The 27,828-nt window shown below is 37.3% G+C and overlaps 1 protein-coding gene across 1 annotated transcript in view; it reads right to left on the bottom strand.

Annotated features, from left to right (window-relative positions):
- Positions 1–27,828, bottom strand: part of LARS2 (leucyl-tRNA synthetase 2, mitochondrial) — an 84,045-nt gene that overhangs the window by 19,185 nt on the left and 37,032 nt on the right. The window contains exons 8-15 of the mRNA XM_058036860.1: positions 24,261–24,368; positions 22,492–22,651; positions 19,176–19,280; positions 16,382–16,497; positions 15,148–15,431; positions 11,433–11,531; positions 8,502–8,639; positions 282–385 (exon numbers count right to left, since the gene is read on the bottom strand). Coding sequence (XP_057892843.1) covers positions 282–385; positions 8,502–8,639; positions 11,433–11,531; positions 15,148–15,431; positions 16,382–16,497; positions 19,176–19,280; positions 22,492–22,651; positions 24,261–24,368 — 1,114 coding nt within the window. The remainder of the gene's footprint in view (positions 1–281; positions 386–8,501; positions 8,640–11,432; positions 11,532–15,147; positions 15,432–16,381; positions 16,498–19,175; positions 19,281–22,491; positions 22,652–24,260; positions 24,369–27,828) is intronic.

Here is a 27,828-nt window from a genome sequence, read left to right as displayed (position 1 = left end):
GCTGCTGAGCGCGGTCTTAACAAAACTGACTTTTGATCTTTTGGACTACACTGGAGCCAAAATAATACCACAGCACTGTTTCTGTGTTTGGATGCAATTAAAAGCTGCTGTATTAGTAGGATCTCTGTGTACTCAGCAGCATGTGTAAATCCAAAACTCACAGAAGTTGCTCTCCAGTTTAAATATTAGATTCATTTTCTCTTCCAAATTTTCCCAGCACCGAAGCAGTCCCTGGCTTTAGGGGTGCACCTATGCTGATTTTCCCATGCAGTTTCTCTTACCAGTGAGATCAACCTCCTCTCTCTTCAAACACTGGCCTGTTGTTGTTAGTCTGAAGGTCTGATTCTTGATAAGTCCTTGAACCAAGAGCTTATGGAAAGGCTCCCTAAGGACGGAAGGAAAAAGAAATTTCTCTGTTGAAAAGAGCTGTAAAAAGCATACTTTATGATAAGCCTCAGGTGTTGAGCCAATCAGGCACGATTTTTTAATGAAACAAGAATTTCAAGCTGACTGTACATAAATAGTTGTCACCTTAGAAAGAGTACTTTGTGCATTGATTAATGGTGGCTGGCTGGCAATTCTAAGTATTTATTTGCATTCTGCTCACATTCTTGTACCCTAATTTAGTACTAAGTTATTCTAACATCACTTTTCAAATTAGCATATGGATAACACACAGAAGTTTCTTGTACAACAGTACAATTTCCCTAACTTCAAGCTAAATCTCTTGCGTGAAAGCATTCAAGTACCTGGCTTCATTGTCACAAATATTTAGTTCTAGCTTCTCTCTGAGGAGCACAGAATTTTGAACAAATCAAAATGCTGTTGCACATTTCTTTCTATAAACAGATGGAAAGAACAGATAGATGTTTCTCTAACATAAGCACCCACATGCCTTGGCCCTTTGCAGAACTAGCCAGGAAGGCCTGGCTGTATGAAAAAGTGTACTAGAAAAAGGGCAATGCTGAAAAGTTCCTATCCCAGTGCATCAATTTTTTTGCACCTTACTTTTCTAGCAAAATTTACATCAGTGACAGTAAACTCCCATGAAATGAGTGTATGACAGGGCTAAAAAGAGCCTTGAAAGGCAGTAGCGCACTCAGCAAGAAATAAACTCTAAGTAAACACTGCTCTGGTTGACACTATTGTGGCCCTCTCCTTTAATGATCTTGCATTTCTAATGCATTCAGTCACAGTTCTGTCACTGTTTTCACCGAAAAAAAAGGCAACAAAATGAATCTCTAAAGCTTTTGGTTCCCACTCAGCAGAACAGGAAAGTAAGGCAGCTCTAACACAGCTTTAAGAACAGCAGGGGCCAGGGAAGGAGGTATGGAGCCAGTCCCAGAAAGCACATACAGTCTGGAAGCCTTCTCACAGGACCCTCCAACACAGGGACATCAGTCACCACGACTGATGTCATCATGACATCATGTCATCATGATGTCACCAACACCATGACATCAGTCATCATGTCATTTTGGAGGACATGATCATCAGCACTGGTTAGTACTGACTTGCACCTCCCAATGCTGACATGTGTGTGCAACATTAAACTGAGTTTTCTACACTTTTTACCTAATGAAACCTCAAATATATACAAAACAACTTATGTAAAAGGATGCATTATTTCTATTAACTTTTAAAAAGCCAGAGTATACCCATTTAAAAAAGTAGAAGTAAAACCAGACTTCCACATTTTATTTCATGTGTACAAAAAAGTCATAATCCAAAACATGATTCACCATTAAGGAGTTAATATAGTATTTTAAATTATTATGAAATATAAATTAAATGAAAATTTATCTCACAATTTAAAATGAAGTAATTTAATAAAACAATTAAAGTATTATTAAATTATAGAACAATTAGGCATGTTTCTATCATATTAAAGCAAGTATATTCCAAGTACTAGTCCTTAAACACTTTTGATGACTCTGAAGTAAGAAGATATTTGAAAACAAAACTATAAACTGGGAGAGAAAGTGACAGGCTTCATATTTGATCTTCAACATGCTCAAGTTTGAACATGAGCTTCCTTCCTTGCATATTTTGTATACTTATAAATATTGTGCAAGTACTGGCACATATTGATGTATCACTCAGTCACAAAGAAGTATGAGTCTCTGCCACGCCACCTGGTTTTAGCAACAATGTTAACTAAGAGCAACTCAAGCATCTCTATAAATATTTTGTAGACCATACTTCAGAGGCTGATGAAAAACCTTGTTATTTAGAAGTAAAGGAACTTAAGGGAATGAGAACTGAGGTCAAATTTAGACAGCAAAATGAAAAAAACATTAAAAACAGGATTCAAAAATAATCTAAAATACCAAAAATTATTATAAATTATCCAAGTGAATTAGAAGGTAAAAATTGGGAACAAAAACTTTGTAACCCTATCAATAACAATGGTGGGAAAATGCTTCAGGATAAAACAGTTTATGATACATTTCTTCTGTCTCTACAATCTAGAGACATAACACCACTGGAAAAAAAACTCCCTCCCTATCATTCAGTACTTCAGTCTGTTTAAGATCTCAAGCAGTTATTAAAATAGCTACACTTCCTGCTATCTAAAGTAAAGCTAATGAGGTAGCCAGATCATCCAAATCAGATAGGGCTCTCCACTGGAAGTGATTTTTCAAGGAACACTTATTTTTCATGACAAAGAGTTAGTTCAGATCATACGCCAAGTTACTAAAAACTAAATGCAGGAACAAGCATTTCTTATTTTTGTTTATGCTGACAGAGGCTACAAAAATGCAATACAAAATACATTACCAAGTATGGGGAAAATAAACCCCAACCATGTGTCCCTAGTGGGAAACCACAGGAGTATGGAAACATGCCCAAAAGGAGAAAGCCAGAGCCCATCTGCTAAAGACGAGGCTCTGAACCAAATTGTGTTTAGTGATTTTGGCATTGTGTTGCGGTGGCTCCCTCTCATGTTCACATGCAGAGTTACACTTGAATTCATGTTAATAAAACTGCACACCTCAAACAAGCCCCTTCAGAGGCAGGGATGCACTTCTTGGCTCTAAGGGAACTGCCAAGGGGCTGCAGCACAGCAGGGATGATGCAATTCTGTCCTCAATACTGCAGCACCATGGTCATGGCACCATAAATACCTCCTGATCCAAAACACCAAGAATAATGAAATTAAGCCACTTTGAGACACACTGATATTTCTGGCATAGAAGAGGAGTCTGGAGTTCCTCTGAATGCTTGATCATGTTTCAGACCATAGATATAATGGAATGGGATAGGCCTTCACCTGCCTGTGAAGTTTGTGCTCATGCTGGAGTATCTGCCCTGGGGCTTTTGCTCATGTTGTACACCCACCTGCAAAGTGTGCCTGACACGTCTGAGAAGGATCAGCTGTGCTAGTAATGAAATCTGGAATCCTTCCCTTCATCTTTTCCTTTCTCTAATGTTCATACTCAAGTTCATCTCTATGAGAGACCAATCTAGGACCATGCAATGGATGGTAGGGCAAGCACAACAGACAGATCAGGAATTCCTGCTCAGTACCACGGTCTCATGCTCTTTGCTTTGTTCTGTGCAGGGTGACCAGCAGGACTTTCAATCCTAGTACAAATGACCTGGCTGGAAGAACTCTGTGGGGCCACAGTGATAAAACAGTGAATTCAGGAGAAGGGATAGCCCTAGCAAGGGAGCTCACTGCATGTATTTGCACCCTGCGCCTTTAGAAAGGATGAGAGAGCCCGAGTGCTGTGCCCCTGAGTGAAGACAAGACTACATCAGTCACTACTGGCTGAGTTCAGGGGGCTGTGAAACCTGCTGCTAGATACAGCTCTGCAACCTTGTGGAGGTGACTGAAGGGCATAGAAACCGATAATTTTAGGCAAAAAAAAAAGATAAAACAATAATGAATGTTCAAGATTCCACACAGTTAACAACTGAGAGCTTTTGCTTAAAATCAGCACTAGAGATAAGGTTCTAAATGAATGCAGAGAAGCTGTAGCATTGTTCCTTCACAGAATAAGCTATTTCTGTCACATACAGTCTTTTATTCTGTAACTCAGCTATGTGAAAAAGTGTCTTCTTACTCAGCAGATTTGCCCTCTATCAGAGTCAAATCTGCTGACTTAACGGCAACAACAAAATTTTTTTATTGCTTTCTAACTCTTCAGGCAGAATGTGCTAGATTCCATTTCCAATTATTCATCAGACAGATGTGATTACTGAAGTCTAGGGCAGAACCAAATTCTGTGTAACTTGTACTTGCAGAGATGAGCAGGTGCAGCAGAGAGTGACAGCACACGCCTGCCGTGGTGGATTGAGCTGGAACAGAGGAGGAGTTTTCTGGCCCCAGCTGCCTACCTGGCCCCTCTCCCAGCAGTGGTCACAGCTGGGAGGGCTTGCTGCCTTGTGAATTATTTATAGAACCAATGCATTTTACAGACCAGACTGCTAGAACAAATTGACATCAATTTGGGCTTAATCTGATATCACATGTATGAATACCCAGAGGGTACCACTTATTCTGCCTTGTCATTACTGAGAAATTGAGCAGCATTTCTTTCCCATCGTCTCCAGTCCAATGCATTAAAAAATAAAAGACCATGCCTCATCTTTAGGGGATATTTAAGCTATACTGACACCTTTACAATTCTAAATTCTAACTCTAAATGTCTACAAACACTGCATTTTCAATGAGGGTATGTGTGTCTGTAAATGCCTATTTCATACATGTTGCCTGTAATATTTCTGTAATAATCATTACCATATATTTGGAAAGATCGCTTTGACAATCCAAACTACAGGAATGTTAATTTCTGTTTTCAACCACATTACTATATAAATAGCCATTAAAGACTATGCATAATTAAAGGCTACACAGAAGTATTTCATCGGATTTGAACATCACAGGATAGGAGCTAAACAATGAAAATTTCCATCAAGTAAACATATCAAAGAAGAACTACTACAGATAAGCAGAGGAATCATAAAATTAATGCTAGATGACACTTTAAACGGTGGCAGCTCTCCTAACTGAGATATAACAATTTTATTTATTTAATCAGTGAAAAAGACCTAAGCTTCTAGAGAGAGATTGAAAATGCACAAGAGGGCAGTGTTTTTTAACATTTTAGTGTTTTCCCTCAGAGCTGTGAGTTTTGACATCATAACTTTGAGCTTCCTAACAATAAGCCTGTTGTTTCTAATTACACTTGTCAGATACTTCAGACCAGTCCTTGAGCAGTTCAAACAGAAGACTGAGCAAAATTGGCTTCTGATTAACACTAAAAATTTAAAATACATGGTAGTATTTATAAAGGAGTTATGATTTCCATATTAAACCAAAATCCTAATTTGACTTCATGGCTTCAAAGCACCTAACGCTTTACCTGGCACAGAGCTAAAGCAAGTGAACAATTTTGTGCATGATGATGAATTTGTTAGAGTCATCTTGCAGTCTGAGCACTTATCTAAGCACACGCCCAAGCAGCTCATACACCCAGCCCTCAGGCAATGCTGTAACACATCTTCACACCTGCAACAGCCCTTGACATTGTATACCATGCCAAAGGAATTCTCCACAGTCTTGCAAACTGCTTCTACAGAAAGCAACTTCTATTTTCTTCTGCCATTGTCACTAGATGTAGTCAGTGCTTCTTAAAGAGTTTTCTTCACTAAAGGTAGAGTTTTCTTCTGCAATTTACCACATTTAGAACAGGCTACGCTACACAGCTTTTGTGCTACTGCTCTGTCACACCAGAGTGTGAACAAAACACATTCCAAAGCAATGCAGCTACAGAATCACAGAGTCCTCAGAATAATGCAGGTTGGAAGGAACCTTTGGAAGTCATTTGGTGCAACTCTTTTCTCATATCAGACCTGACTTCAGGTTGTTCAGGGCCCTGTCCAGCTGCGTTTTGAAAATATGCAATGATGGAGGTGCCACAATGTCTCAAGTCAAATGGTTCCAGTCTCATCACCTTCCCTGCCAAAACTGTATTCCTTCTGTCCTTGCTGCAATCTGTGACTGCTACTCGTTTCCTTTCTCAATACATCTCTGAGAAGAGTCTGGTTCTATCTTCTCTATAAATCTCCTTTAGGTAGCAGTAGAGAGCAATTACATTTCCTCCTTAGCCTTCTCTTCTCCATGGGGAACACACTCAACTCTTTTAGCCTCTTCTTGTATGTCGTATGCTCCAACCCTGACTATGGTGGTGGTCCTCCTCTAACCCTCTTTAGTTTGACAGTGTACCTCACACTGGGGTGAGGGCCTCAAAACTAGACATAGTATTCCAGTTGTTCCTGAATGATGAGCAGAGATAGCCAAAGCTGGGCATGGTTTTGCTAGAGGAGTATATTGTCATGCCAGCTGCTGACCCACATCCAAATTGCTGTTCATGAGGACCCCTAAGCCCTTCTCTGTTGTAATTCTCCCCACACAGATGGCACAGCCCCAGATGTTCTGTTGAAGTCATGGTAAAAGATATGCACAGCTCTCTCCTCATCCATAGATGGAATCATGTCACCACAGAAGGAAAGCAGATTAAGTTTGGAATAATTTCTTCTTGGTAAATTCATGGCAGCTGCTCCAGCCTCCTTGTCTTTCATGCCTGGAACTTGCATGTGTCTGGTTTACTTAAGTGAGACCTAACTCAATCTTACTCTACAATGGGCAGTATGTCTTGCCTTCAAACTTTCCTACTAAGCACAGACCTTGACAGCAAAGGCCAAGGCAAAGACTTTTCTTTCTACTTAGGCTCTTTGCTGGATTGTGAATCAGTCCAATGTCTTCTTCCTTGCTGTTCTTTTCCATGTTTGTCCAGAGGCTCTTCTTACTATCTTCACATTCTTCAACAGTTTCAACATCTGATGAGCTATGACCTTTCCATAATCCACACTGCCTATCCAGTAAAGGCTTCCACATTCCTCCAGGGGTAGACAATCCTTACCTCCCATTTCCTTGCACTTATTTTGGTCTTCTTGAGGTCACACAAGAGGTCTCTTTTTAGTCCAGCTGGCCTCTTTCCATGCCCTTTTCTCTAGCATACCAAAACAAACCACTTACTTTGCAAGAAAATCTCCCCTGCCCTGTGATCTCACTTTCTGACAATACTTCAGCCACTAATGTAGTTAATGTAATTTTGGAAGGTTGAAGAATTTGACTAGCAAAAGAACATTTTGCTGTTGTGTGTTACAGCTCCACTAGATGCTTGATGGATTAGGATTGTAAAATCTTTTGTAGAATTAATAAGCCTAAAATTGCTTGCAAGGGAAAGCTTTAAAATTCTCTGCTTGAAGGCACAGCACCTCTGAGAGGAAGGGTCTGCTTTGAAAGGTCCACTCTGAGAGAGAAGAAACAGCCTTCCTGCTGCAGCTACACAGGCTGCAGACAACAGAGTGAAACAGGTACACAAATCATCTACATCCAATATTTCAAACACAGCTTTCACTGCAAACTTTTGCACAGCCAAGAACGAGTTATGAAAACACATTGCCGATTTTCATCAAAATTAGGAAATACCTTGGGGAAACATCCTGCTAGCTGCAGTAACTTGTCCATCTTTTTCTGGCTCACAATAATTCAATTCTAGTTTTGTAGCAGAACTACAGCATTCAAGTGAGTTCAGTGACACATATATTTAGGCTCCTGTTTAATGTCAAGTTTTTAGAGGGGATACTCGTAAAGAATGAATTTATTTATATGAGTTGTGGCTGAGAAATCATTGAGCAGTTCTTCTCATGGGGCCACTCATTTTGACTCAATATATTCAGTCATCTCTGCTGATGGGAGAACAGAACAGAGCATGGGCCAGAGTTTCATTGTTCTGTCCCTAGCACTCTCCAAGCTGAGGATGGCATTTTAGGGTACAAAAGAGCTGAATTTCAGTGGAAATGGGGATGTCAAGCTCAGAACCTATCTGAGAGGACAAAGAACAGAACAACAGATGACTCACTTTCTTCCATCAAACTTTACCTCTAACCAAAACAGAGAACAGTGAATTAGGCTATAGCAGCAGCATCAACAAGAATAATTAAAGGTAATTATATAAAATTAATTAAATAAAAAATAAATTGGCATGAGATAAATATATTTCTTTTGCCTATCAAGAAGTGTTTTGTACTGCACAGCTCCAATTATACAGTGACTTAGAGTGCTTTGTTTTTTACATATGCATGCTTCCACTGAAATTAATGCTATTACTGGTAGGAAGTTACCTAATTTGAAATAATAGCACTACACAGAATGCCTGAAGTTACTCATTTGTGCATGCTTTTGCAGGCTGGAAATCTACAGCAGCACTTTACCACTTGCTCTGAGCCAGTTAATACTCATGCAATAAAAACCTTTGTATGAACATATACAGGAAGTGCAACTCACAGTGAGAAACCAAGTACTGACAAGGCAGGAAAATTCAGGCTTACTCAATGTAATGTTCCACCATCACGTCAATGTCCACTAATACTCTTATGAGTCAAATGAAATATGAGAGATTTTAACAGAAATAAATAAGGCTTACTTGTGTTTAGTCATCTTTAGATCATGGCAAAAATGGCTGAAGAACCTTGCATAGAATAAGTGCATAACTGCGTGCTCCTTTCCTCCGATGTACAAATCCACAGGCATCCAGTAGTCTGCTAAGTCACTATTAAAGGGCCTGAAAAAACATAATTATAGGGAAAAATCCAGTGTTGAAAAGAAAGATCAGCACCACGGAAGTAGCTCATCATCCTTAACTGGACAATACTGTTTAGTGAGAGCAATACATGTGTAATAAAACTTTCATTTTACTATCAGATCTTTTTATTTTTCTAAGAAGTAAAATGCTTATTATAGACAAAAATTAAGTTTCTGCTGAGATGTAGATCTACAAAAAGATTATTTACCTACTTTTCAGGCAAGCAATTACCTGAGAAAGCAATGAAAATGCTTGACTGCTCTTTAAATGATTTTTTTGTAAATACCCTGTGGCTGGCTTTAAATTTTTTAGTATTTATCAAGCTTTATATACAAATATATTAGAATGAAAGACAAAAGACATGACCACTTAAAACCAGTTTTTTAAACTGACGGTTTGCATTGCTGCCGTTAGGGGGCAATGGTGCAGTTCAAGGCTGCAGAACCCTCTGTAGAGTGAGATGGGTCACAGCACTACAAGTGAAGGATGCTCATGAAATGACAATAAATTTGCCATTTACAGCATATTTACATATCGTTGGAGGTCACCTGAATGATTTCCCAGCATTGCTTATTGCTTCATTGCATATTTCCATGTCGCTGTAGTGGCCCCACAAAATACAATTTGTACAGAAGTGTTTCTCTAATGTAGGCTTCAATCCCCTGCTCCAACAAATTTATTTGTTTTGTCTGTCTGTCTGATTATTCCATCTGTAATTTTTGTTACAGCAACACTTCCTTCGTCACAGATGAGCCCAGAAGCAAATAATGATCTGGGATTCATGTCTTTGGTGGAACAAATCAAACCTAACTTGTTCATAGGGTTCCAGAATCAACAGAGTAATTCTCCTGAACGGTAGACCAGTGAAATATGGTTTATGGAAATGAAGGGTTTACATATGCATAGCTTAGTTAAAAGAACTAACTAAATAAATCAAATGCAGGCAGCAATTTAGTGCAGAAGTCCATATAAATGTTCTCATTTCAGTGTAAAACAGATTAGACTACACTAAGCTGTTACTTTGACAGTTGGATGTTACATCTGACTATTTATTCTTCAACTTCTGGAAAAGTCCCTCTTGCCCACACACAAAAAATACTTCAACTGTAATGGAGAGGAAGCAATCTGCCTAACTCAGTAATAGCAGTAATATATTCATGCTAGCACTAGAAAATAATTAAAACTGGCATAAAATAAAAGAGTTCACAGAAGATTTTTCTCTAGTTTAACCAAACTAGTGCTGCCAATACAAAAAAAATAATTGGCCCAGCAATACTAAGTCACTGAGTATATGCAGTATGCTTCCAGACACTGCTATGCACAATAAATAAACAAATACATGCCCAAACAGCCCATCATGTGGTATCAATGTTTTAAAATGTCATTCTTCCTGTCCTCCTCAGACTACATAGGGATGTTGCACTAATTCCTCTTTGGGAAAAAAAGTGCTATCAAGCAGTGCTACTACAGCCACACTATGAAGCAGAAAAACAGCTAAATAACTACATCTGTCTTCCCACACTCTCCATGCTGCAGACACTAGGCCATAGCAGATGAAAAACCTCATTTCATTAATAATGCATGCAGTGGAAGTGCTGACACAGCAGGACATTGCTGTGATGCCTCTTCACTTTAGGTCTGCACACAAGAAAATGGCAAGAGTCACCAGAATTTAAAAGGAGAGAAGGGAAGGTTCCAGCTTGGCAGCTGCATATCACACTGGATTATTCCTCTTCTTACCATTGGAACAGCACTGCCTGTCCACACACTGAGCTACTCACTGCATTGCCAGGGAGGCTACACTCCATGCAATTTACCAGTCTGAAGCCACGGCAGGCTGTCATTCCTGATGGCATGGCCCACTAAGGACTTCAGCTCCTCAGCTGAACATTTTCCCTGAGCCCTGCCCCATAATTCCCATTCATGCAGATTTCTGCTCCTTGTCCTGTGGTTCCTGTGCTTGCATAGTTGTGCTTATGCATCCTGCTCTTCTAGATCTCCTGACACAGGAGCAATCAAATACCACATTTTTAGACCAGCTCCAGATATTGCCCTGATTTTAGCTGCGATAGAGTTCTTTTTCTTCTGAATAACTGGTACAGTGCTGTGCTGTGAATTCAGTATGAGAATAATGTTGATAACACACAGATGTTCTGGTTGTTGCTGAGCAGTGTGTACTGTAAGCCAAGGATTTCTTGGTCTCTCCTGCTCTGCCAGAGAGCACGTGTACAAAGAAACTGGGAGGAAGCACAGCCAGGAAGGCTGAACAAGACTGGCCAAAGGGATATCCCATACCATGGGCTGTCATCCCAGTAGATAAACTGGGAGGGTTGGCTGGGAGATGCCAATTGCTGCTATGGGATGGGCAGCAGTCAGCAGCTGGTGAGCAATTATACAGCGCATCACTTATTTTTCCTGGGTTTTCTCTCTCTCCCTCTCCTTTTCATTATAATTATTATTATACTTTGTTTCAGTTATTAAACTGTTCTTATCTAAGCCATGATTTTTACTACTTTTTTCTCCTCCTCCTCCTAACTGTCCTTCCCAGCCCACAGGGTGTGTGTGGGGAGTGGAATTTAAATGCCAGCTGGGGTTAAACCACACCCACCAACCCTGTGCTGCGCTCAGGCCCAAAGGGCAGGCACACGATGAGGGCAGTGCAGGGATTTACCCTGCCAGCACACTGCAGCTAGAAGCACCTGAGTGTGTGGTCTCTTTGTTCCCTTGTGTTCTGTGCAGCAGGCTTGTTCCCAGTGGCCCTGTGCCACTCACCTGTCACTGTTGTGAGGGTCAGTGTACCTCAGGTAGTACCAAGCAGAATCAACAAAGGTATCCATGGTATCGACTTCTCGCCGTGCTGCTGCCTTGCACCTGAGCAAGAGGGGAGAAAAGCTTCTTTTAGATAAGTGACAAGCTTGGAAAAAAAACCCAAAAAAACATGGACAGAGTGGCCATAAAGACATTTAGATTGAAAACTGAGCAGTCTGAAGAGTGACATGTTCAGAAAAAGTCCAACAACCATAACAGGACTGACTTCCCTCTCCCTCCCACAACATAGCAAAAGCAAGCTGAAAGGAAGCCTGAGCATTCATCATATCCAGCAACAGCAGAAGATGGCACTGCACTGGACAGCCCTCTCAATCTTGGAATTTTTTAGAATTGTCATTTTAAAAGCTACAAAGCACAGACAAGCATACTTTGCCATCAAGTTAATGGGTACTGAATATAGATCACACTCGTTAGGTACCAGCAGATTTAGCAGAAAGGTCAGGTGGTTGCCTCTCACTGATTGCCCGTACAAAATGGTCTTTGCAGATACCATTTATTATCTCTAGAAAAAATTAACTTAGTTTAATTTCAGCTTTCACTGAAATCAAATCTCTTCTAGACCTTGTAGCACAATTTTAATTTGTGATTACAGCAAATTGATTTTTGCTTGTAATTATATTGGCAGCCCTAAGGAACAGTTTCAAAATAGATTTTAGGAGCTCAGGTTACTTTCTGTTAATTTCTCCTTGAATATTCGTTGTTTGTACGAGCCAATAATGACATTTAATAAACTTCCATTTGTTGTAAATGATCCCTCTTAAAACTCTTACTATTAAAACAATGGGATTATTCTAAAGTCAATGAAACTTTGCAATCTGTGACACTCTAGTGCATAAATGACACTGATTATATGTAAGAAATGTACACAGTTAATAATTGCATGAAAGTTTAAATGTATGTATATAGTAGTAGTAAGTGCACATAATGAATGGGGACTGGCTATTTCATATTTACTAACTGCACATTCAGTCTCTGATCAGTCTTGATGAGTGAGCTGCAACATGTATCTCTGCTTGTCTGCCTGATACTTCAGCTTGGCTTGCCAAGGCAAGTTTACAAGAGCATCACCACTTAACATTTTTCTTCATTGTGTCTCTGTACGTGGTCTTCCTCTACATGCAACTTTTTCTTCCAATGAGACTAATGGAATAAAGGATTTTCACATCTAACTGCTTTTTAGTGTAGAAAAATATTTTTTTTCAAATTGCACATGTAAACAAAGACTCAGCCAATGTAAAATAATGACTTTTCTGTCAAATGTTAAGAATACTTTACAGTCATTGAACCATAATTACATCTGCTTCATGCCTCTGTGCTCTAAATGGACATGGCTCACTAACAGAGAGCCAGCAGGGGCATCTTTCAGAGTTTATACAATTTATATCAATACTGTGATTACAGGATCTCATTAGACAATCTTCAGACGACTAACACAATTACTGGACTTGTATTACAAAGAATAACTTGGGCATCTCCTCCCATTTATGATTGTTAACATTATTGTCACCCAAATACTCAGACTTTTGTATCTTTCCATCTGGCTCCCCTTATTAATTATAGATATTAAATGAAACTAATAAAAAACCATATTACTGGAGAGAAGAACTAAAGGAAGGGATGATGTCACTTCTTGGAGCAAGGAAAAGCAAGGATAACTGCACACAGAAGTAATAGCTCAAATGATTTGAAACTGTAGCAGACATGGACGAGCAATACTGATGATAGCTGTCAAAAAGGTGAAAATTAGGAAGACAAATAAAGATGATAATTTAAAAAGTTAATTTCAGCAAACTACTACATTTTAGGCTAAGAAACTAATCCTGTGTGACTTTTATTTCTGACTAAACAAATGCCTTTGATTAACTTCCCTGTAGAGCAGCCACAATAACTATCCAGAAACTGTAAGGATTTCCTATACATCAAAAGTATGTTATCGTCTGGTAAACAAAATAGTAACTTTAAACTAAGGTTAAAAACTGGGGGGTTAGAAGTTGGGGGAAGCCAAGAGTGCACACAGTGACTTTCAGTCACAACAGCAAAATTTTTAAGTTTAAATTAGGAATTGTAGACCAAGGCTTTTCTGGGGGTTTTACTAAACCTGTGGATTTTATTCAGTAAGGCTTCACTGCAAAGGTCACACTTTAAAATACACTACTATGTGCAATTTCAATAGGCACATCTGAGAGGAAATTTTCTATGCAGAAACATGGGAGTAAAGGTCTGTTTTGCAAAAAATTACATGTTATCAACAAAGTTTAAAACATATGTTTCCAGAGAACCATGGAACTGCTGATATTAAAATAAATTTAGATGTTATGAATCTGCTGAATTATCAGTGAGAGCCCCTATTGCCATTTATATGTCTGATTTCCCTACCTGGCACCCTGACAACATGCTTCCCATTAGTTTGGTCAGGCTACTAAGACCAGCAATGCATTGCACTGCTGATGAGAAAATTCTCTGGGATACTTTATGTTCTACCAGTTCCTCCCACAGAACCCACAGACAAACTTCAGTGTACAGAGTATCTATGCAGTCCTCAAGATTACACAACTGATTTTTACAACATATCTCTCACTACATCATTTAGACTTTTTATTTCTTGAACAGATGGACCTCAAACAATAAGGATTTCAGTGATAACAGGATGCATTTACTTTCAAATCTGAATTACATGTTATCTGTAAGGTACAGCCTCCTGATAAAGATTTATATAGCTGAGAGAACACTTTATTGTTGACTATTGCAAAAAAATAAAGACAATGTTAGTTTCCTTAACAAGAGGACTAATTCAGTAATCATTATAAGCTTTATATGAACACTGATGAAAGACAATTAGAATAACTGTAATAAATGAAGTGATAAATACTGTAAAGAAAAGGAAAATGGAGAAAATTATTCTGTTTTTCCTTTTTTTCTCTCCTCTAACTTAAAACCAGTGAGTTTTGTTTTAACTTGCTTTATGAAAAAACAGCAGTAGGCATTGACTGTTGCAAAACAAAGGAGTTTTACAGAGTGTATAAGAAAAAAATCCCTGTTTATGAAAAAACAGCAGCAAGCATTGAGTGTTGCAAAAAAAGGTGTTTTAGAGAGTGTATAAGAAAAAAATTCCTGAGCTGGGTCAAACAAAACATTATTTTGGAGTAGTATCCTGTCTCAGAGCAGTCACTTGCCAACACTTTGGGTGTCACAGACATATTTTATGAAAAATCCTTTTGCTAGGATCTTTTCTCCTGAGAAGCTGAGACACCTCAGAAAGTAAATGCAAACAATAATTATCAGCTGCTGTGGAATGCAACAGGTGCATCTTTGATTGGTCTCATGTGGTTGTTTTCAATTAATGGCCAATCACAGTCCAGCTGTCTCAGACTCTGGTCAGTCACAAGATTTTATTATCATTTCATGCTATTATTTCAAGCCTTCTGATGAAATTCTTTCTTCTATTCTTTTAGTATAGCTTTAATATATAATTTTTATAATTTTCTTTTAATATAAATATATTATAAAATAATAAATCATCCTTCTGAAACATGGAGTCAAGATTCTTGTCTTTTCCCTTGTCCTGGGACCCCTGTGAACACCACCACACTTTGGGAAAGCGCACAAGGAACAGGCAGGCGCAAAGTGATCTCTCCCAGCAAACACAGCACTGACTTACTTCGGACAGGAGCAGTTCACCCACTCTGGGGCACTCTCCAAAGGTGAGGCTCCCTTTCCTGTGAAGGTGGTGACATTGGGCAGCAGCACAGGTAAGTCCCCGTAAGGCACGGGCACAGCGCCGCACGCCGGGCAGTGAATGATGGGGATGGGCGTTCCCCAGTAGCGCTGTCGAGATATTAACCAGTCTCTCAACTTGTCACTCGTTAGGTCTCCACCTATCCTTTTATTTTTGGCCTGCTGAGTAATAGCTTTTAAAGCCTCCTGCCGAGTCATGCCGGTGATCTGATTGAAAAAGAAACAAAAAATGAGACGTGGGAAAGGAAAGAAAAAATTATAGGTGCTGTCAGTGGAAGTGCAAGAACAAACAAAACCAGTCAGTTTTCTGGGAGGCAAATAAAATAATAAGTTCCCTCTCACCTCTGGTTAACATCCTGCTATCCAAGAGACTATTCACATACCAGCTGCTCATTTGAACCTTCTTGCTTAAAGGATTATGTTCTTCATGATCTGAATAGAACAAGGCTGAGAAAGAGTCATGTAGACCCCTTCAGCCATTACTGGCAGATATTTGAATTTACTGCTGATATCTTTATCAGTTGCTGTATGCCAAAACTTTCAGAATTCTATCACAAACTTAAGGTAGAGACTAAGGAAATACATAAGAAAACTGCTTTCCCTCTCCTGTGTTCACTTCAGCATTTTCTATTCTTGCTTTCACATCCTTTTTAACCACTTAGACCCTATCTGGGAAGTAATGTGTCTGCTATTAAAACACATATTTTCAAGAGCTAGATCTAAAGATAAGATTCCTATGTCTCTTGAGGCATCCATGATACCACAAAGGCTGAAGCCACATTTCAATGAATTTATGGAAGAAGGATTAGTATGTTCACGTTTAGGTTAATATTCTATTGAGGTTATGAAATAAGAATCAACTTTTAACATGGGTTAAATTATTCAGTTTCCATTATAGAACTGAAACCAATAGAGAGGAAAGTTCAACCTTCCTCACCTATACAAAAGGAAAAAACTTATTTTATTGCTACAGCAGGGCGAACATATTTCATCATTAAATTATTCCCAGAAATTTGGTAGCATAAGCTTGGCTTGATTTAAAACAAACAAACAAAGAAATCCCTTTAATCATACAAAATATTTGGCACTCTTGAGAAAACAGATTTAGTCTGCATTGTTACTGTAAGCTGGAAATAAATCCATACTTGTATACCCACCTCTGCAGAATTAATGACCTTCTCCAAACCATTTGGCAATGTCTCGATGACTTCAGTGAAAGAAATGCCCAAATTCTTAGCTACTGCAGCATCTTCTGCACTAGTACTAGGAATTCCTAGAAGAGATGAAAAACCATTTCATTTCTATGGCACTCTCTTTATAATGACTTATATTTTCCTAAAAGAGTTAAAGGAAATTTTTTTAAGAACAGTAAAAACGTTTTTGTGTTCTTTAAGCAATGAAATTCAAACAGCAATAATTACAACTCAGTAATTTCTCAGTTCCTCTGTATTTCAAATGTTCATCAATGTCCTGTCCTTCTTTCAGAAAAGTTTGAAAATCTGATGGTACTGAAAAAACTAAAGCCGTAAAAATTGGATAGAATTACAGAATTTTCAATATAATCATATTATCTAAATATAATATATTTAAACAATACAAAATTTATTTATATTTGCTAATATGATAATCAAAGACTCAACAAAGAGAAGAGTCTTCCTGTTTCAATATTAATTTATCTCTAATTTCATAGAATTATGAAATAATAGAATATTATTAGAATTAGAAGTCATCTAAATTCACCGTAATGCAACAGTCTCAAACATTACTATCCCTTTAATTTACTATGAAAGACATGATTTGTTTATAAACTCAGGGAAACTATTAAAATAACATCAGTTTGCTATTCAAACTATAACTAGTGAGAACACTTCCTACAGCTATTCAGATGGGTTACACAACTCACACTATTTAAGGCTCCCAAAGCTCTCCTTCCCTCTGCATTTTATTATTTGTCATGCATTTTAATTCTGCTCTGGAGGGTTTAGCAGTGAGTTAAGAAATTTCTTAGCTTGTTTTATTGTCACATGTATTCTGAAAAAATATTAAGATACCATCAGATTTATTATTTCCACAGAGATATATCTTTCTGCACATTTTCCCCCTCCAATGATAATTTAATAAATAATTTGAACTATCTTGCAATTACTGGCATCTTTAAAAGGCAAAGAAACTTCTTCTAATGAGACAATGCCAGCATTAAGTTGGTGAAAACTACACACAAAAGTTCTCAAAATATTTGCTGAGCACATTGGAATTATTAACTAAACCAGCTTAACAATTGTCTTAGTTCAGGCAGTGAAATGCCAGCTATACTTTAACTCTGCCAAGATGTGGAAGTTTGGAAGCAGATGTCTAAAGAAAATCAAACAAAACTCCCCTGTGACAACTACTTCCTTAACTAGAAAAACGAAAAATTGCTATTTTATCTTCCCAGCAGATGTACACTCTTGCCATTTCAAGAACAATATTTGTATCTTAATTTGTCAGAGAGCCCTGCAGTCTGCAACAGGTGACTTCACAATATGCTCTACGAACAGAAAAAAGCAGCTCCCACTTTTTGGTCTGCTTCCTTTTGGAAAGATGATGCTATTAATGTACACTGGCAAAGCTCAACAGCTGGCACCCTCAGCTTCCCATGAAGAGCTGGGCTGTTTCCAGCAGACATAAGGCCAAGGTATGTGCCAGCAAACTGCAAGATTTTAAGGAAAATTAAGATTAGGTATCTCAATCATTTGGCTTCTCCAGTATGAGGAAAACCTTTGTTTTTCAAAACCAGAATCAAATCTAAAGTGTAAGATGTGGGCATGTTATAAGCAAATACAGCCCAAATGGGTAATTTCCATCAGCCCTGTGAGGGTCATCCAAGACATTTTTGCACATTCAGCTGGTTTACTTCAGTCCAGTTGTGCAAAAATAGCCAATATTGGCAGCAGTGAAAGCAGCAGCCCCAGGACAGGAAAGAAGTATCAACAATAGGGAGGCAACAACAGGAGTTAAGAGATAAGGAATGCACTGGAAAAAGGGAAGAAGACATAAATTATTTCCCTTTAGGACTGGCATAGAACATTGCCTTCTCAATGCAGCTGAGCCCATGGCAAAGCACAAGAGTAAACTGAGAGTTTGGTGGGTGAAAATTAAAATGGATATGGTTTTTAAAACTTAGTACAATTTCTACTTTGACTTATTCAGACAATCATATTATCTAAGAGGATGTACTTAGCTGCCCAGTTTTGGGACCAAGCTCCATGTCCAGGAAAGGAGTAAGACAGGAGCTTCATAGGTCAACTTTGAGAACAGAAGCTCACTGCAGGTGATTCAGCATCCTCTAGCAACACCCTCCCCCTCCACTTATCCACCCTCAACTCCAAATCAGGTGCCATAATTATGGGAATGCTACCCTGAGAGATAAAGGATCCAAGATAATTGTCCAAGACTACCTCAAAACAATTATTACCTATCCTGAACTATTTTACTGGCCTCAAAACAAATATTACTAGATAAAAGTCAAAGTTGGAAGTTTTGTAAATTTACTATCTGAAGCATTTCTCTATAAGCATGTCCATAATTTATGTAAACTTTAGACACACAAAAAAGTCCAAAAGTTAGGGTTGTTTGCCAAAAAATAGTAGTTCTGTTTTGATTAAGGATGGTGAGAGAAAGCCAAACACATATGTTGTATGTAACAAATTTTCTTAAGATTTGCAGATCCTCAAACTTAGCTCATTAAATGGACTAATTTTATAATATTTCCATTTAATATGCTGTAAATCTCTTCACCCACATAGATTCCACATAGCTTCTTTTCCCTTCCTTCTTCCCTAATGGAGAATAGAAATCCAAAATCTAGGAGAGAGAGCCTCTGTTTTCAAATATTTACTACACCAGTATCTTGTGTTCCAATACAGCAACTGAAAAGCATACTATTCCACTTAAATATTTAATGCCACATACCTATTTTAGTATCAAGATAATTATCAAAATTGGTCTTTCCTGAGATGACTATAGGAATCTCCTGATTGGTAAGCAAATTCACAGCTGTCACTGAAGTAAGTGAGTCTGAAAACAAATGTAATGATATGGTAAGTAAAATATAACAGAAGATATGCTAAGAACATCACTTAACATTACAAAGCAGTTTATCTTCAACTTACATGAATTTTAAGTAACAGTTTTCTTTAAAAAAGAAAGTGACAAACCTACTCACATTTCAAAAAAACTCAGATGTATTAAAATGCTCAGTCAGATTGATAAATTATCATGATTAGAAAACATACTTATAACAAGCACCTCTATAAAAACTGAGTAAGACTTGGATTATAACAAAAAATTGAGTTTTTGATCAAAATACAGGCCACTGCAAAGTTGTACAAATTGGTTTTATTAAGCCCTGAATTATGTACTAGCATACAATGCTACAAAATTCTATCAAAAATCAGATAAAATCGCAGGGGAGCATATATCCTTATGATTTAATTTCTTACAGAAGAACTTCAAAGCATATGACATCTTATTTTTCTAACCTGTGTTAAAAAGCCACCTAAGTAACCTACTGATTTCCAAACAGGATATTCACATTCATATTCCAGATGAGGAACCCAATGTCCAAGCAAGGGGGAAACAGGAGAGGAGAGAATTAAGGGTGAGGACTAATAAACTGAAATTGATGTACAATGTGCAGATTGGGAGACTCAGCAAGAAGAAATCCAAATCTGAACACTCCAAATTTTGAGGATTTGATCACCAGATCTCAATTTTGGTCTAACTTTTTCAGTGCCTTTAAGTTGATGATAATTACAATCATTAAAATATGGGTTGCTAAGAGCTTCCTTTCACCTTTCTTCATAGCTAAGCTGAGGCTATGAAGGCTTGCATTGCAATGCATAAAATCTGCTTGAAGTAAAGAAACAGCAATTTTGAAAACAGGGCTGTTGTATCTCATCACACTTCTTAACACAAATGATACATTTTATTTCTGATTACTACTTTTCCAAATTTTAGGTGTCTGAGGTATTCATATTACAAAGAAAATTTCTACATTTCCAACCACCACACACAGCTTTCCTGTGTTTAAAAAAGTACAAAAGGGACAATTTCATTTTTTAAAAGCAACTAACCAAGAAGCGTCATGAGCAGGAAGCTGAGTGGGCAGGACACTGCTTTTAAAAATAACTTCTCTCTTCCACCCAGCAATAATATTCATTTTTATGCTGGAACCCAAAATAATAACTGCAGTTGATGAAGGTGCTCTTTGCTGTGCTCATTTGCTCACATCATTATCATCATAACCAAAGAGAGAGAGTGGTACAGGTACAAGTGTAAGACAATGTATGCAGAATATTATCATGAGATAATGAACAATGTAATGGTCAAATCTTTATCTCAGGTACCTCCTGCTGCCCAAACCATTAGACTTTCCAGATTCTAAATTAATACATATTTTTCTAGGCAAAAAAAAAAAAAATTAAATTGAATGTTTGACAACTGGTTGTTCTATTTATTTAAATAATAGTAGCCTAAAATACAGACATGTACTTCAAGACTAAAGGTTTTAAAGCTTTCAGTTACTCAGCTATACAATTGCTTTTTTTTCTCTCCTAGAAAACATAAAAACATACCCTCCTAATTATTTAAATGAGAACACAGTGAAGAAAGAGAATTGCAAGACTATGCCCATTTAAATGAGAACACAGTGAAAAAAGAGAATTGCAAGACTATGCCCATTGAAAAGAAAACAATTACATTTAATCAAATTAAAATTTCTGTGTTACTGAGGAATTTTTTTATAAAAGTCTTGGTTAATGTGAAAATAGGGTCTACATAAGGCCATCCAAAATGTCTTTTTTTTAAATGGCATTTTTGGCCTTTCATATGTAAAATGCCAATCTCAGCTAATTTCAACTGAAGAATGTCTGTAAGTATATTCACAAGTAGCAGGAGTATACAATAGCAGAGTTATGTGAAATTGTGCCTCTTTTTTCAAGACTTTTGGTTGTCATCATTTCAATTCAGAGTTTCTTAATTTAACTCGGCCAAAAGCTTTAAGCTTATTGTTAACAGACACACAAAAAAGCTTTTGCAAGTATTTCCACTTAAAAACCAATATAAAAATATAACAACATTGTCCTTATTAAAAGCAAATTTTGCACTTCTGTGGTTTGGCATAAAGCACAAGATCCAACAAAGGTACAGGCACATGCATGAATGTGTGTTTGTGCAGTTAGTGCTTTGATTTGGTTCAACTGCAAGAACTGCAAATTTGTTCTCCAAAATTCTCCAAGCTTTTCTCACCTCTTAGACCAGGGATTTATGTACTCAACACAGTCAGGATCCATGTTTCTTTCTACTAGCAAGCAAACTGTTTTAAGGTAGAAAAAAAGTACCTAAAAAAGCAGGTTCTGTACAAACAACACAATTTACCAGAAGATGCTGTTGAAATCAGATGTTATCCAGACAATCTTATCTTTACCAGTAAGGGAAAAAGAAAATATTGAACACCAGCCTGAAGTAGAGACAAAACACATTATATTTACTCTTATCATGTCCAGGTTTTCCAAACAATAAAAAAATACTAGACCATGGATGCTAAATACAGGCAGAATTGGTGGTTGGAGACTTCAGGAAAGCAGTTAACAACAATTAAAACATTATCAGTTGACTGTGCAAGTCATGAACTGCCACAGGGATACTCTGAATTTACTCCATTGGAGCCTTGTATTAACAAAGGATCTGCATAGCAGAGTATTATTTTACAATCTATCAGTGATCCACTTTGCTATGTATTAGTGATAAAACCAGATAAATTGTTTTTATTTAAAAAACAATTTTAAAAATAAAGCAAAAAATTAGTGATATATTGACCTCTTTAGAGTCCTTATGACAGGAAGAAATAATTTCTGGTGCAAGAATTAGTTCTGCTGTCTTTGTGCTAATGACACATACCTTATAGACATGAGATTTTCCAATGGGCTGACACAGTCAAATTTGGACTATTCATTTCTGGTGGATGAGGAAACAAGAATCTGTTCCATTGCTTTTATATACTGTGAAGTGTAACAACTATTATAAAAAGAAGAATTCCAGCATAGCTGCTCTTGCCACATCTGAAGCCAGGACAGGCTGATGTGACACTGTGTGACATAGCAAGAATCAAAGGCCTGCTTGCTCTCAACAGGAACAGCTCCTGCTCAGCTTGATGCACATTCTCTAAAAACCATTCTCTATAATTGTTGCTCTTCTACAACAAATTGCAGTATGAGAAAAATACCACCTTTCCCTGGGATGAACTCCCTCTGAAAGACTTCCTTGAGACTGCTATTCCCATGCAGCAGTCTGTGAGTTGGTAAGATATATAAATGGGAAGCTCCATAAATGGCTTCAGGTGTATAGGTGTAAGCTGCTAGTTTCTCTTCTGTTACTTTGCCATTCACCTGAAAAAGAGCAGAAAAAAAAAATCCCACTGGCAGTGCGGTGCTTATTCCCTTCCTTTTCCCACAGCTAACGAGCCTACATCACCCTACAGAAATACACAGATCCAAACAGCAAAGCCAGACACATTCCCACTATAGAAATTTTCCAGAATCAAACCTTGACAAAACTTACTTTTAGGCCTTGAGAAAGTTGTTTTACAGTCTTGCCTTAGTTTATCCAAATATAACTATAAAAATATAATTCTAATCCCATATGTAATATTGCACTGTGCTACTGAGATAGACTCAATCCCTGGCTAAGCCACCCAGAATCCTTCTATTCACTTTTAATATGCATGCCTTGTTTCCAAGAAACTGGAGGGAGATGTTGCCTCTGAAAGGAATTTAGGATTTTCTCAGCTACAATATGACTTTACATCATACTTCTCTGATGAAGAAAATGCTGTAAATTATAAATAATAATAAATAAATAATAAAATATAGAAATAATTAATAATTAATGATAATAAAGAACAAATAATACAAATAAACAATAAATTTAAAAGAAATAAAATAATTAAAGGTGGCACAACAAACAATTGGACATAAAATGGAAATAGTAAACTTCAAACACTTTTAAAGAATTACCACCTGGTACTATCAACAATGTTTATATCTTAGATGAACTAACTGTGGAGTATATGGGGGTCTTGGAAGGAGATTTTTCCATAATAAGTATTGATATAAATTTTCAGAAGCAATTGATAAAAACAACTTTAAAACAGTTATTTATACAAATACAAGTACTGCATCCTTAAGCAGGGTGCAAATCAGAGGTATTTAAAAGGTTTAATTTGTCTCAATTTGAAGTTCTGAAAAACTCAGTACTTTAAAATGAGAAGTCACTTTTAGAATATTAGCCCAGAGTAAATAATCACAATAAAGCTTCACAGTACAACGGCTGAAATTTGATCAGGGTCTGTGAAAATGTCTTCTGCCACTACCATATTCATGGAGCCTTGCCCATCTCTTGACAAAAAAGGGATATCTGAAGCCCTTCTGCAGATAATGAGATTTTTTTTTTTCAGTTTCCTTTTCCTTCCTTTCCTTACTTTCTATCTAGACTTCTCTGTAGCTCCATCACTACCTAATGGTGTGGTTTCCATTATTTTAATTATGGGAAATAGTAAATGAAATAATGGACAAATGTTGGCGAAGCAGTTTGCCTGAGGTCAGCCTGGGTCTGGCAGAGAAGGTGCCATTCAGAGAAAAGCAAATGCCCAGCTAGACCCTAGCTGACATGTGCAGTGCCACTTGACAGTGCACCTGGCACAAATGTTGTGGCTTTTAGGGAAGCTTATTAGCTGGCATGTATTTTGGCATAAATACACACAGCCAATTTGCATCCACTTGAACACACAAACCCTTTCCTAAGGAGGGTAGCAGGGAGCATCTCTTCAACCCTCAAGTGCTGTTCTCCAGGAATCTGTGCTGGTCTGTGCATGAATATAATAATCATCTTTTTTAGGAGGTTTCAAGCTTTTAAGATCTGGGAATCCATTCTCATCACACATTTCAGGGGCTGCAGTTAGCCCAACCAAGAGATCAGCAAGTGAAATTTCTGACTTACCTTTAGCAAGAAGTCAAGAGAGCACCCAACGCAGTCACCTATCCAATTTGCTTGCATTTCTTTAATGCCATACCACTCAGGGAGATCAGATAAAGCATCAAACATGGCCTGGAGCAACAAAAGAAAGAATGAGGACATTCAGCTTTTGTAAGCATATGAATTAATACTATGGGTTTAATTATAACTAAAGCAAAATGGCAAGGTGCTGGTAAAAACATTGGAAGAGGTGATTTTATATTGCTGCTACCTCAAATTAATCTCTCTGAGAATAGAACTAACATGGTACAAGCCAGAGGGATGTCACTGCCAACAGAGACCCTCTTGTTATTAAAAGTGGCCTTTCTTTTGAATGGATTAGACCTGAAGATACAGGAATGAAAAACTGAGATGAAAACAAACACAGAAAATATTCCCAGTGGTTGTAACTTCTGGGAAGTGTAGGTGACCTACTGAGCCGAACAAGACTTAACAGATATGCTTGCAGATACAAAGCCTAGATTTGTATTATTAGACAATAGCCTGGAGATTGCAATCAGACAAAAGGTGTTAAAATGTCCTAAAATTTTCAAGCTCTGGCTTAAAATAGCATGATATTTTCTAGCTATCTATTTTTTCATATTTCGTATTGATATTTTACCAAGCATAACAGGCTGCAAAATTGATTGGGATCTTTAGGTTGTATCATCCTGCAAAAACAACACTAATCATAATAACAAAGGCTTGTACTAAAATAAAAAAAAATAATATTATAATATTAAAATTCTTATAAGCAACCAGCAACAAAGCTGGGTCTGGAGCGGGGTCTAGAGCAAGTCTTATGAGGCGTGGCCAATACACCTGAGAATGTTTAGCCTGGATAAAAGGAGGCTCAGGGAGGACCTTATCATTCCATAACTGTCCAAAAGGAGGCTGTAGTGAAGTGGGGGTCAGTCTGTTCCCTCAGGTAACAAATGATGGATGGGACCAGAGGAAATGGTCTCAAGTTGCACCAGGGGAGGATACTAGAAAAAAATTCACCATGGAAAGGGCTGTCAAACACTGGAACAGACTGTCCAGGGAAGTGTTTGAGTCATCATCTCTGGAGGTATTCAGAAGACCCACAGACGTGGTGCTTAGGGACAGGGTTTACTGATGGACTTGGCAGTGCTGGCTAAATGGCTGGACTTGAGGATCTCAAGGGTTTTTTCCAACCTAAATGGTTCTATACTATGCAGCAGTGAAGAAATTCAGTGTTGCCTCCTTTACTATCTATAATGTTCAACAGCCAACTTGTAACTTCTACTTATGTTTGCACTCAACAAGAGATAAACCTATATATTTATGTGCTTTCTGATGTGTGGAATGGAAGCATGAAAGTCTATTTCAAATCAATTAGTATTCGTCTAAAAAGTTTGAACATCATGATTTTAATAAATGGCATCTATAACAATGTAAAGAAGACAGATAACTTAAAGTTCATCTCATTTTTCACTTCATAACACTTCACATTTTTGTTATGAATACTGTGACTGTCCAAAATCTTTACTTTGGCAGAAGTACAGCCAGAGGCATGAGTCATTTGGACAGATGGTGAATATGCTGAACAATTACAGTTAAAATCTAAGAATAAGGCAACATGTTGAATAATTTCTCCTTCAGCTGTGACTCTCAACATCAAATGTGCAAGCTCTTTATTATCTCAGTAATTACTAACAACCTGCAAGGATGGACAGTATCTACTATGTGCTGTTCAAACCAAACAGTAGGTAGGTGGATAATTAGTGAATGCACACTTAATTCTTCTCCAAGAATGCATTTCAAGTTCTGTTTTAATGACATACTTAACTAATTTCAAAGTGAGATGCAGAAAAGTTACTGGAAGAATTACTTTTTTAGTTACTGCTCTGCTGTATATTTGTCATTCAAAATATAACAAAACCCATGTCCTTTGTAAACCATAATATTACATCACCACTTGGGATTTTTATGGCTTTCTACAACTTTAAGAATCAAACCAATTTATTGATGATTTATAAATAAAAGAATGCTAGACTTTTGGATAGGTTTTTATTACACTATTTCTTTAATCAGTTTTAACTCTCAATTGCAAGCATGTTATATCAAAGAGAATTCAAAGTTTGGAGTATTCTCATTAATTGCACCGTTCCAGAAACAACTAAGCTCTATCTACTATGCTCAATCTATGTACTGATGTAATTATGAAAGAAAAAAATAATTTGAGATAAATATATTATATCTCTATACTATGTATGTATATCTCTATACATAGACACAATATCTAGTTACACTCTTTGTAAGAACTTTATGCATTTTAGAAAGAATGAAATTGTGTCAATACACGCAGAACTGGCTGTACACATTAGATATCCATTCTAATCTACATCACATTTTGCTGCCAAAAGCAGCTAATTGTGCATGTGTTCTACTGAAACTGTACAGTCTGTAACTCCTTGCCAGCAAAGCTTCCTAGATGTTTGTTCACTGCAGTATTCATACACCAAGATTGTCAATACCAGTGTGATAATGATTTTACTGTAATTCATTGGCCTTATTAGAAGCTACAGTATGAGTTAACCCAGTTCTTCTCTTGATAATGCAATTACTTCATGCAACTAAATACAGGAAGAGCCAACTTTACTTCATGTGAATGAAGATAACTAAGCTTACTCTGCATGATGATGAAGCCTACAGTGTTTGCAAACATAAACCTTTATAACCTAATTTATACATAAACAGTTTAGTGTGATAGGAAACAAAAACCCCAAGCAAACAAAAAAACTTCAAAAATGTTCAAAATGGATTTATGATACCCAGTTCTTTGTACTCAACAAACTCCTTAGGTTTCTCGTCAAGGCTATGAACTGCAGGTGAAGCAGAAAATGAACATGCAAACTATAAACAATTTATCTGGTGTTACAAAGGCAAATAATATACAATATGCACACTGCTAGCGTGTTAGTAAGTGTTTCTGAATGGTAAATTATCTAGGGTACTCACTAGCAGGAAAGGAGAGATGCATCAATTCTTACACACATGAATGCACTTGTACATCCAAAATTCATATATGCAAACTAGGACCTTTTAAAAGATAGCTTAAGGAAACCCTTTAAAAAAGCTTTTCATTTTCAAATCCAATTGGACTACACCCTACAAAATATATGCTCATAAATATATGCTAAAACTATTATTAATATTTTAAAAAATTACAAGTATACTATTTGGGTATACTCTTAACCAATGCTAGCATAGAAATTCCTGAATATTTTAAGTTACTATTTGGGAAGTTAAATATTAACTCCCATGAATTTTGCTTCCAGGCTATTTTTAAAAAATCACTGCCATGTTCAGTACAACATTTTCTCAATCATTAGAGTAGTCCCATGAATTCTGCTCCAAATTTTAATTTGCAAATTGCCAGCCCTGGCAGTATTTAAGGCCAGGGTGGATGGGGCCTTGAGCAGCCTGGTCTAATTGGAGGTGTCCCTGCTCATGGCAAAGGGGATTGGGAATAGATGGTCTTTAAGGTTCATCCCAACACCTTAACATTCTATGATTCTGTAATTACTGA

The sequence above is a fragment of the Melospiza georgiana genome, chromosome 1 (assembly GCF_028018845.1).
Source record: "Melospiza georgiana isolate bMelGeo1 chromosome 1, bMelGeo1.pri, whole genome shotgun sequence".
NCBI lineage: Eukaryota > Metazoa > Chordata > Aves > Passeriformes > Passerellidae > Melospiza > Melospiza georgiana.
Note: the sequence above shows the minus strand (reverse complement) of the source record. Positions and strands in the feature narration are given on the sequence as shown.